General features: G+C 37.7%; 1 protein-coding gene across 3 annotated transcripts in view; it reads right to left on the bottom strand.

Annotated features, from left to right (window-relative positions):
* Positions 1-8,734: 8,734 nt before the first annotated feature.
* arhgef28a (Rho guanine nucleotide exchange factor (GEF) 28a) overlaps positions 8,735-13,016 on the bottom strand; it is a 55,317-nt gene continuing 51,035 nt past the window's right edge. For 2 of the 3 annotated variants that reach the window (XM_079473109.1, XM_079473108.1), the window contains 2 exons: positions 12,100-12,409; positions 8,735-10,012 (listed from right to left, as the gene is read on the bottom strand). In XM_079473109.1, the coding sequence (XP_079329235.1) occupies positions 9,855-10,012; positions 12,100-12,409 (468 nt within the window). In that variant the 3' untranslated portion in view covers positions 8,735-9,854. The remainder of the gene's footprint in view (positions 10,013-12,099; positions 12,410-13,016) is intronic. The other variant, XR_013787571.1, reaches the window with a different exon arrangement.

The following is a 13,016-nucleotide window of genomic DNA, read 5'->3' as shown; positions in this document are numbered from 1 at the left end:
TGCTACTTTTGTGTTCAACAGAACAAAGATATTTACAAAGCCAGTGTTCCCTACAATAGTAGTCAATGGTGGCCAAGAACTGTTTGGTTACAAGCATGTTTCCTAATATCTTTCTTTATCATGTGTCTTGCCTTCTCTAGCTAAGGAGCTTAAACAACACATTGGACAGATATCACCCGTCACTTTTGACCACTACTGAACATGCTGTATACTGTATGTTACAATATAACTACATATTTAATTTTTCTATAGTGATCACAGACTTACAGTATATATACAGTATATATATATAATTGTGAATGCATATATCCACCCTATATGCATATGGCATTCCGTGGCTCGGTATGTGCAAGGGGCTAGCAATGCCAAGGTCATGGGTTCGATCCCAGGGTTTTGCACATAGAAACAAGTGTATAGTACAATGCGATGTAAGTCGCTTTGGATAAAAGTGTCTGCCAAATGCGTAAATGTAAATGTATATATTTCTTAGCAGCAGTACTGTTGCATTTATAATAAAGGGCTAATGTGAAAAACTTATATTTGAGTTGTGATATGAAAACACTGCATTATTTCTCTGCAAATAAAGATAAATCTTTTCCATCTGAACACTGTTACCAGGCCTTGGGTTGTTGTAAAGAAATTAATGAAATTACTATTCTGCATCTTTCGTTGGCGCTGTCCTCGCCCACCTATCTCTGTGGGGAAAAAAGATAAAAGAGAGAAAGAAAGAGTTCAGTAGATATTGCTGAACCGGCTACTGGCTAAGCAATACAAATGAACTATCATTTGCCATGCCAATAAATCATGCTGAAACTGAGAATAAGAGAAAGAGAAATGGATGTTTCATAACATATTGATCTGCATAGCAGATTAATGGCACCTCATGGGTTGTTCATTAGTCAAGGCATGTTGTGGATTAATGTGAATAATGTTAAATGCCCTCTGTGCATTGAACTGTTAGTAATGTGCGTGCATGCATGCGTTATATTGTCAAGTTGAAATTTATATGTAAAGACTGTTGGCACTTTCACAACGTTGGATGCAAGTGAATGGATGTTTCGGCACGCAAATTATTCTGTATGCATGTAATCTTAGATCATGGTGTCTTACAAGAGGAATTCATTTACCCCTTTCCATTAAGAAGCTTTCAGAGATGCTGTGCTCAGCAGGATCTTCAATCAAGCCTGAACTGCATATCTGATCAGAGTTAGTTATACCACACAGTACACATGCCACATGCCTTTTCAGGACTCCGTCGTCCTTGACCAACGTCCGCTTTAGATGAGAGCACAGTGACACAAATGAGATCTCATAAATATTTCAGTATTTTCTCTTTGCAGCAATGACATTAAATTGAGACTTTTTCCTAAGTTTTCAGCTTCTTGGTTTCATCCAAAGAAAAAACGTTATCGGATTTGGCTTTTGAGTTCCTGAAAATGCTGAATAAAGAATTGAATAAATCGTATTTTGTATCACCTATCAGTATCGCATCGCATGGTGTTATTCATGTCTATACGTGAAACATATGAAACCCAATTACCATTTCATCCTGCAGAGTTCCCATCATAAAGATTTGATGAACAGCCTACTGCAGTTCCTCAACGACATTGTTGGGATGCGTGAATGAGGTGTTGTAATGCTTTATTACAGCTGCAATCTTTGTGGATCACTGGGCTCATAAGATATTGAACATTTGCTTGGAGGTCACACACGGTTTAAAGCTGCCAGGCCTTCTGCTGTAACAGAGCAAGACAATAATGACAGAAATTGTGTATTCCCAAAACATGTTTTAAAGGGAAGATCTGTTTCGGCTAAATGATACAGGCGGTATGTCGTCTGTCATATTTTAACAGTAACAAGTTACTGTCCTTCCGAAAACTTGGATGTCTAAATTGATTTTTTTTAGGAAATGGAAAACAACGCTGTTTTTTTAAAATGATTAGTTGACAAGTACTTTTAATACTTGAACTTAATACAAAAACTTAAAGGTTGACTATTACTAATGACTTATAACCAAAAATAAATATATAAATATGGAGAAACAATCTTCAGAAGTGGACTCGGGAAGTGGCGCAAAAATGGGGTATGCAGTATATGCGGTGGATAAGGGCGCCGCACGAGGGGGCGCCATTGTGCCAAAATATTATTCGAAGGTTTCTTGAAAAGTAAACGTCCTGAGGCGCTGAAGGTTGTTAAAGCTGTTAAGTCTCTCTTAAGTCGGGCTCTTCATTAAACGTCAGAATTCGCCTTCCCCGTACGATGAGAGCTGTGCAGTTTGAACGTGAGGCCAGTGTTCTTCATACAATGCGAGCAGATGTGTCGAGCTGAAACTACCGCCGCATTGCGCCGGGTGTACGATAGGGCCCATAATGTACTTATGCTCACACACACATGCCTTATAACATACACAGCTGGATTAAATCTGAATTACAACATTGTTCCATTCTAGTATCCATTTATGAAGAGAAGTTTGTAGGAAAATATTAACATAGTTGGGACTATAAAAAGTTTTGCTTGTTTTCTTTCAGCTTAGTTTCGGAAGTAAGATTTTAAGATCGTCCCACAAGAACAGTAAAGTGCACACACTGCAGAAGCAAGGACAAGGTGGTAAAACATGAAATGTGGTATCATTACCCCTCAGGATATATGAGGATATCTTTATGAGGATGCAGGCCAGAGAGTTGCTGGTCTTAATGAAGACAGATAGACCGTGCAATCTCTAATAAGTTACGACGGGTCCTGATGACAGGCCAATCAGAACAGCCATTATCGGCTGCCCATGTGACTGCCTGAATAAAAAAGGAACCTGTCATGAAGCTCAAGGCACAATGAAAAATTCAAACGCATGCGATCTGTACTGAGACATTCATTCACAATAGGCGTGATACAGAATGGATGTCAACACGCAGAGACGCGAACACACACACACAGTGGAGTAATTTTAGGGAACAAAGCCATCTCCACAAGCTCACCGCTGAGGGAGCAGGTGGGTGGACTCGGATGGTAATAACTGTAGTCGGCTGAACTCAAAAATGAACCTTCCTCTTCTATCTTGCAGGCTTCATAATGCTACCCCGCTGGTGAAAGCACAATCACACAAAAAGTCATATTAAAGCTCCGGCACGCACACACACTAACTCATACACACAAATAAACACATGCCATTTACACCCTGACAGTTGACTTTCTGAAGGACCCCCCCACCCACAGACAAGCTCTCAACTCTACACAACCTTACTGAGGTCTCACTGCTCTTGTACATTAACACACATACACACATGTTGTCATACAGAGCCAATAATCCTACATGGGTCTTTATCTCTTTCATGAACAGCTGTGTCTGGCTGCAGCGGCCCAATGAAAGCACCGTGAGTGACACACACATAGTGACGACAGGTGCGCGCGTGCGTGCGTGTGTTTGTTATTGTCTGCACTGTGACATGTTGAAAGGTTGAGTATGTGTGAGGTTATTCACCCACACAAGCCGCAAAGGCCAAACACTATCAATTACTGTGTGTGTGTGTGTGTGTGTGTGTGTGTGTGTGTGTGTGTGTGTGTGTGTGTGTGTGTGTGTGTGTGTGTGTGTGTGTGTGTGTCTTTTGTGAGGGGCAAAATTAAATGGACACTAAAACTGCAGCTGCTATTTGGTTTCACAAAGCTTCAGTTAATTAGACACGATCACTAGGATACAGTTCAATACATTTGTGTTCACATGTTTGACATTGTTGATTTTTCATTTAACATACTTGTCCATAAACTGTTACTTTATATTAATAAGGTAAATATATTAACATTTAAAATGATTAAAATATATATAAAAAAACATACATAGCGTTTGCATTGAATAGACAGAAAAATTAAACATGTCTGTCTCTTTTATAGTTTCACAAATGTGTGTCTACATTTGGTCAAAATTGTCTTGATCAAGGTTCTGATCATTTACCGGATACAGTGTGCAAGTGACAGGCTGTGGTGAGTTTTGTAGTTTCTAGTAATTGTATTATTTGTAATTACCAGGAACTGTGCTTGTACACAGGTTTTGTGTAAAATACGGATTAAAAATGTATAGACCACTTCAGAAAACGTAAACGATGTTGGTCCAAAGATCACCAACTGTAGGGAGTCCTTTTAGGGACAAGGTGGTGGGAAAAATTTTAGACGGAAGAGAAAAATATTTTTAAAGCGTTTGCTTTATTTCAGAAAATTATTTGCGTTCCCCGAGAAACAATGTGTTCCCTCGCAAAACATTTTGCGAGTTCGGACAAACACTTTGTGTTTAATGTTTGAAGAGTTTGAGACTAGCTTCATACATAAACATTGGTCTATAGACGCAGATTCCCGGACCAAAACTCGTGAGCTAAACGTTCTTATAACAGAAATGACACATCATTCTATGTTACGTAAACAATGAGCTACAAGTTCATCTTCCAGGAACGAGCCTTGTATTGATCTCAGGCGGCAGCCAGCTGAGACAAGACCGAAGGGATCGTGCAAAATCTGAAGATTCAATTCAATTAAAATGTATTTATATAGTACTTTTCACAATGTGCATTGTTCCAGAGCAGCTTTACAGGGGAAAATAGTGGGGGAAAGAAAAAAAAGTTTTCATCAGACTACTAAAAATATGAATTAACTTCAGTGCTACATACTGTAGTATAACTGTGTATGTGTAAACTGGATTTGATTACACTACCGTGTGTAACGTTGAACTTAATTACTATTTTTGTAGAAACGCTCTTCGAGTTTACAATTACTTTGCAGATGGTCCCTTCGGACTTGTCTATGTCTCCTGCTCATATAGAGATCAATTTATATTATAAGACTCGTTTTGAGTATGACTAGGTTGAAGACCCTTTGTCTAAGGAATTGTGTGTTATGACAACATTTAGCTCACGAGTTATTGGTCTATCTGCGACTATAGACCGAACTCTGCCAGTGGGACATTAAACATTAAGTGTTTGTTCAGCACGCAGAATGTTTGCGAGAGAACGCAAAAGCTTAAAAATAATTATCTTACCTCTCATATTTTTTCCACCATCATGTTCCTAAAAGGGCTCCGTACAACAGAACATTTATAACCGAATCAAAATGAAAAACTTTAAGATTTAATTAATATGTATGATAAAAAAAGAAAAGAAAACCAAAGTGGTTCTGGACTTCACAGTACTTTAAAGCTATAGTATATATACCTATACTTTGAATTGACTGTTCCTTGCTTTGGGTAAAGGAGTCTGCTACATTCATAAATGTTATACTTGATGTGGTAAAAACACAACATGTCAACTGTCAAGAGTTTGTTTGGGGTTTACAGATTTCCCTCATTTTAGTTAGCAACACCAGGAAAACATAATGGCTCCTGTCTGACTGGTGACAATTCAAATTCCCCCAATACTTTCATCCATGTGAATGTGATATCTATTGTACCTCACACAATATTGTAGCAAAGTTTGTGGAATCTTTGGAGATTAACTGTAACGTCTGTCAAATTAAATGCTTTAAAGTTAAAGCAGCATTTTCAATTACAGTTATTGTTTCTGTGCTGTTTTCCACTTGTGTGGTAAATTTGATGTTCATCTATTAAAGCAACAACTTGGGAGAATCCCTTTCTTAAGGTGTCAGAGAAAGACAGTAATTCAGAAAAACTTCAAAGTGCCTCTACACACCCTTCAACACTAAAGACTTAGTTGAAAGCTTTAATCTGACAGGTACACGGCCACCTTTCTCGCTCTCTTTCTCTCTCGTGCTCTTTGTCTCTTCTCTCTTCTTGACATTCACTGGTATTTTCTTGACTGACATTTCCTAAGAATTACCTATAAACACATGAATGCTTTTTAAGGAAAAGTGCATTCAGCTTTGCGTGTGTGTCCGCGCATTTGTGCTGACAGGTGAATAATGGAGGCTTGTCTCAGACTGAAGGGTGTGTGTGCTCGAGGACCGTCGCTGTAGCAGTTTTGACAAATACAGGCCTTTAGACTGATACTGTGAATAAGTGTATAAGTGTATAAGTGTCTTGTTGACTCAGGGGCTTTGGGGTTTGGAGGATTTAACGTAAGTAACACTCTTTAAGATACCTACTTCAGCATGCCCTCCGATAAAGATCAGCGTGTGTGCGTACATAAGTGCTTCGCTGGCCCGTGTCAAAATCCGATCCCTAAACACAGTTCTCCTTTATCGCAACAAATGATGCCTCCCGGAAGCTCTGCAAAGATGACACAAATTTCACAAGAATGATTTTGACATTAGCAGCAGAATAACTGACACTTCAAAACACTGCTTGCGCCATCGCCATCAAGGGACAAAAGTAACCATCCCTCAGTCAAACCTCAATAACCTGAGCTCATGAGGTTTAATGCATGACATGTGCTTGCGTGTGTGTGTGCTTGCGAGGGCTTATAGAAGAACAAATTGGGACGTACTTGTCTTATTCTGTCAGGTGATGAAAGACAGTTCAGTATCCCTCAGGAAGGTAGAACTGAGGAATGGGGGGATTAGTAAGAAATGAAAGGGTAAATGAGTTCTAAACACATGATTGCGTTGTATCGCCGTGAGGCTCTACCCTGCATCAAAGCTCAGGATTGTGTGCATGTAATTATTGGGTGTTTAGTAAACAGATACGCGCCTTTGTAGCTAAAGATCGTGTTTGTGGTGTGTGTGCGCTTGCGTGTGTGATGAGACAAGAATGAATCCATAGCTCTGATTCCTATGCTAAGTTGTAGAAAGTGGTAGAATGTGTTCTTGCATGTTAAAAAAAATATTAAAACAGATTCTCTAGTCCTTTCTTTATGAACCAAACACAAATATTTGGTGAGAACCAAAAACGTATTTTAAAGTACAGTACTGTACAGTATAATGCCCATAAAACTATTATTTGTTATTACCAAGTGAAACTAAACAAATAAAAATACTGTTTCAATACATTACAAAACATTTATTGATTTATTGAAAAACAAATGTTGTCAGAATGTGATCCCTTGCCAAAAATATTGTTCAAAATTATTGTCAAATTCATTTTTCTGTATTATCTTGCCAATGCACCAAGTCAGAGTTGCAAAAAAGCATCCCACAGCGTTCATGTTGTTCCTCTGTCTAGTAACATTTCCTTCTGCCTCCATGTGTAAACCTCCAAAATCAAAGACAGAACTTGGGCCACCTAGCTATTTTTCACATTACGTTTGTCCCTCGTGGAGCGCAGAGGAGATGAAGTACCACACTCGTCATGCTAATATGTAGAATATGCAGCGGAAAAGAGTTTTTTCATAAAAGTGCCATAGGTGGGATGCTGGTTAATGACTGTTATTTATTTGCAGGGGTGACAGGTTTACACTGGAACTCCCTCTAAAGTCATTACGGTGCCACTGGGAGGCGTTTAGCACGGGTGACTACCAGCCTCGTCCACAGACGCATTACTCAGCTGTGGTATATATCGACTTGTCAGTCCCTAGCTGTGTGCACATAACCTTTAGAAGTCTCTGAATAATGAGGGAGAGGGAGAGAGAGAGAGAGAGAGAGAGAGAGAGAGAGAGAGAGAGAGAGAGAGAGAGAGAGAGAGAGAGAGAGAGAGAGAGAGAGAGAGAGAGAGAGAGAAAGAGATGCATTAGAAATTCTTAAAATATTGTTATATTGTGAAAATGTAGGGAAATACTTAAAACTTAATTTTCAACAGTTAACTGTCAATTTACTTTGCACATTAAAGTTGAAATCTCATTTTTCATCTGTGTAACATTTTGTCTTCCTAGCAGTATGGTTGTCATTACTTTCATGAATGTTTTCTGACAGACTGTTGAAAGACTCCTGTGGATTATAAAGCTGACAGTTGCTTCTAGAGCTGCTGTTTGGAAATACTGTATGATCAGTCTCTTCACCATTATTTATCTTCTCTTAGATAAATAGCCATAACTGCTGCTAAATATAACACAATTGAACTTTTTAGTTTGTGAATATTCTGATATTCTTTCTAAACTCTTTATCAGTGGGTTGCAGTCGGATAATTATTTTCATGAGAATCTTTGTTTGCTATTTTTTCAGTCTGCCTCCTTCAATTCTTTAACCTGTTTGTGATCTTTGTATAACATGCAAAGAGCCTTAATAATTGCTGGCTGTCATATGAGGTAAAATATGTGCTCATCATTTATATTCCTGCACAGTTTTATATACAATATTACACAAACGTAATGCAGAAATTAAAGTTTCTCAGCCACGTAACTAAAACTAGTTTTATATGCCTGAAAAATCAGAGTCAGAAGCACAAAGTATCTATATTTTCAAGTAAATATATAAAGTATATAAATATAATATTATGTAATTATATTATTTATTACTTATTATTTCCAAATACCTATCCCTGTTTTTAATGGTTTATCAGCACATATTATTTTAAAGGAAAAATGTCCCAATAACCTTTTGCCAGAATGTTAAAACAACATCTCTGTAAATTCAGGTGATATCTCACGTTTTCCTTTTTCAACCACCTTGTTTCTACAAAATGGATAAACTCATTATGTTGCTTATAAAATTAAAATATTACCCTTTATGTTAGTTTCTGGGTTTTGCAAATATCTAACCTATAAAAATTATTAAAAAGTGCTTGTCAACTTTGACAACACAGTATTTAATCATGTAACTTTAAGTACAGTGTTTTTCCATTTCTTGAAAAACAGCGAATTTGGACATCAAAGGTTTCTGAAGGACAGCTACGATATGAAGAAACAAGAAAAAGCTTTAAATGAACATAAGACCATATTTACTACATTTAATCTTTGATACAACAGTCAAACTACATACAATTGCTACATACAACAATTATACACAACATGCTCTATGTACAAAAAAACGTGTTCTTTAAAGTTTAAGCAATAAATAAAATCTATGCTTTGGAAGAAACAACACACAATATAGCAAGTTCATGCACAGTGAAAAAGCTGTATATTTTCAGTACAATTATCATTTAAAAAAGCAAAATAGACTAATAATTCTTGTTAGTTTTATTCAAGTGCATGTTAAACCCAAGTACTTACAGTAAGTTTTCTTTTGACACTCGTGGCTTGAATTTAAATAGGGCCTTTGAAATGTGCATGAAATGACTACAGTTTTAAATGTATGCTTTTTCAAGATGTATCCATAACCAAAAATAATTACAGTCTTGATCCACATAAAACAATGAAACTGCACCTGTATGTAATGTAACCGACAGTTGCAAAATAGCCTTGAGGCCAATATGGCAATATACTCAGAGATCAGTTTCGATGTGGTTTGAGAAGGATTAAGAGAATGCTCGTGTGCTGAGGAGACCTTCCAGAATATGCCTGCATATGAAAATATGTATATAGATTACTACTGTATATCTCTGACATACAGGCAATGAGTTCTGCACCTGCATCATGAGAAGTAATGAATCCGCACTTTTATTTTAGAGGAATACGGCAGAACACATGACATATTCTTCATATGAGCATGTGAAACCAGTTTCCAAATGTGTGAGATTGAATTGAAAAGAGATGACAGTGTGATTCCATATGCTGCCATGCATACATAATAACATACTCCGAATCAAACAGCTTGTGCTGAAAGAGTCAGTATTTTATTGTCCAGTTAACGAACAAAAATTACATTGCACAGCTATCTGGGTGGGGTCGTTTTTTTTGTGTGACTAAAGGTGTGCTGAAAGTGCCTTACCTGATTCTGTTATTGTACCCTCCATGCTATAAATCAAATTACAGCCACTCAAACAGTGAGTACCCTATGTCTCACACAGACATAAGTGCTATAAAGTCCAGAGAATGTCACAGAAGTTCTGGTCCAGATCTTAAAATGCCAATTCAAGTCCTTGTTTCGAAACCAACTCAAGCTTGTTTGTTTCAGAGATACACAATATTCTCCTCCCCATCAGCATCTCTGTTCTCTGTCTCCATGGTAACAAAGGGCTGGTTCACGAGCAGGACGCCGTCTGGATAAAGCCCCGTCCCTGCGACCCCTGCACACCAAGATTCTGGGCAGTGACTGAGCTGACTCACATCTGTAATGATAATATTGAATGCAGTTATACATTTCTTATATAACCCCAATTCAAACCATAGTTAATGTTTTCCTTAACACAAGTTTAATCATCCAGTCTCTGAGTAATGACTGGTCAGTGGAAAGTTGTAACAATATCTTAATAACCGAGATTGAGTAAAACAATGTAAAATGTACAATTACACAGACATTGTTCTTCTACAGTGGTTTACTATGTTGGCTTCCAACACCTGAATATAACCTACGAAATGAAACCGAATTCACAAACTTTGTTTAAATGAAGTTGTCTTCCTGAAAAAGCTGCAAACAAGTTTGCTACAGCTTGCAGTAAACAAAAAAACACACGTATTCATTCAACAAAAGTAACACTGAAGTTAAAAATAGATCTGCTGTCACACATTTGTGTAGTAGAGGTGTGAGCAATCGCGTGCTTTTGACATTCATGTGATGCTGTGAATTGAATTCATTAATTACCCCCACAATGAATGAATATTTGCTTCTCAATGGGGGCCAACACCATCCCCCAATTTCACTACTTTCATTCATGCTGTAATGTTACTGTATGTTTACTGTATGTAGAAATTCCATTATTTTCACCCCTTTGTTTGTGTTTAAACTGGGACAGATAGACTAAATGTTTTTGTTTTTAAAGACCTTTAATCACTTCTTTTTTAACAATAAAAATGGTATCACCCATTAACTTGACTAAAATCAACACCATACAATCTTGTGTTACCCTGGAGGTTTCAGACAAAGTGAAATTCTTTGATATGGCACATCAACAGCTTTCAAGCAAAAATATTAAGTATGGAACACCTGGACATTTCTCAGACTCAACGGTCACAGATTTGCTGTACGTAGCGGAAGAGAGGCAATGTGAGTAAAGTTCACCTGCAGAGGCCATTGCGCTTAAGTCTGATGGTGACCGAGGGCATATTCTGCAAAATAGGTACCAATTATATCAAAAGTACAATTTAGCTGAAACAGATTTTTATTTATGTAGATTGCATTTGCCCTGTCTGGGAAAGCACATCCAGTGACTAGTGTTGCATTTGAGACAACACTACCTTTCAACATTCATGTGAAATTTATCGATGATAAAAGGAAAATGGGGCTATAACCTAAACATAAACAGTCCTGCACTAAGGCACAAAGGTCTGTTAGTAACAAGAAGGATAATTGAGACGATCAATGGGCAGAGAAGATGCAACCTTTACCGCCTAAAGACTTCGCTGTAGTGCAAAAAATCTCGGCATTCAATATGTATTCACCATTTCATATTACAGAGATGATATATTTGAAAGGGAGCAACAATTCATAATGTTAAATGGACAACTTTGATGGCTCATGTGGAAAAATCTGATTAATAAGTTCTGTCTCTCTATTTGTTAGATGACAGGTCACTCTGTAATGAGTTTGGTAAAGATTTTTGAGATCGATGTTCCAATCAGTCTCCCGTGGCTGCCGGCCCTCGATGCACATGCCACTATCATCCCGACAGCAAATAGACAAAGGTGTAATTGATTATGGAGGCAGATCTGCGTCTGTCTGTGTCTGTGCCCACGTGTGTCTGCGTCTGCGTTATTAAACACAGATTAACAACACAAAGATAGAATATCGACCATCGCTGACGAGATTTAAATGATGATTTGCTAGAGAAGAGAAATCGATGCGATGAAATCAAATCATGTTTTTTTTAAATCAGGTAGAAGGTGCACTCGATAATTTTCCCATATTAAAAAGGTTCCACTCTTGAAGCAAACAAATGGCACTTTTAGATAAATCCAGTCATATCAGTAGCCTAATAAAAAAAATTAGATCATGTCTTATCTTGTAAACATCCCCTCTCCCTAATCAGACTCTCGACTTGATGGGAAAACTTAATCTTGGGTGACTGCCAATACAATTTTGGCATTATCAAGTTAAAACTATGGCTTTTGTTTGATGCATCTTCGACAAAATCATTATTAGGTGAACAGCAGCATTTAAACAACTTTGTTAGGAAGCAAATCAAGTAAAAACAATCAAAACCTCAATGATGTCAACAGAACTCCTCTAAGCACATTGTAACAGGGATAAAAATATTACCATTGCTTGGACTCTCTGTTCCTTGACTTCTCAGCGGGCCCGAGTACAATATGCCTCCAGTCCAGCTCTCTTCTGACACTCCAACAGAGCTGCGTCTGTGATTCGATCGGGCCAACAGTGAATTGAGACTGTTCTGAGCACTGGGAGAGTCTGAGAATACTAAGGATCCTGAATGCGGATGGGTCGTCTGATGATGACTGTGTGAATGATGAAGGTGGATGTGTCTGTTGTTTAAAGAGGGAGACATAAACGCTGCCTCGTTCACAAAAATGGATCCATGCTCGTCCTCGCCACCCAAGTGACCAGCGTCCTGTAAGATGGAGAAGGGACCTGTATCACTCGCATATCAAACCCTATGATATCTACAGTACATAATGTAACTTATTATTGGACCATTTATGGACCTAAGGGTACAAAACGTTCACAGTTATGATATCACAGCGTTAAGCGGTATTTTAATAACATGTCAGTCATGTTATTGCATTAAGTCTTCATCTCAAGCTTACCATTAGCGCCAGTATTATTTTTTAATCAACTCCATATGCTTTTGCCTTTTCAATTATCATTAGCTACATCTGGTGCTGTCACTCAATGGCTTTGCTATTCCATGACTTCATTTGTAGTTTATAACTCCATTAAACGGTTTTGTGATCCAAAATATGAAACAGATTTTTAATAATGTTTAACTTTAGAAAAAATAATAGAACATAGTAGAAAAATTGATTGTTTTATCGTTGCATCAGTCATCAACTCCACCCTTCTCTCTTCCCAAGAATCTACGAGTTCGATCCGTTTGTTTCATATGTAGTAAAGGCCAGACTGAATCATAGTGACCCCTTTCAAACAAGCTCAAAACTAGTGTTCTGTACTAATCAGCCCCCGCACACAATACACAAAACAGATTATGTTTTCATTGC

This window comes from Barbatula barbatula, assembly GCF_947034865.1.
Source record: "Barbatula barbatula genome assembly, chromosome: 2".
Lineage (NCBI taxonomy): Eukaryota > Metazoa > Chordata > Actinopteri > Cypriniformes > Nemacheilidae > Barbatula > Barbatula barbatula.
Note: the sequence above shows the minus strand (reverse complement) of the source record. Positions and strands in the feature narration are given on the sequence as shown.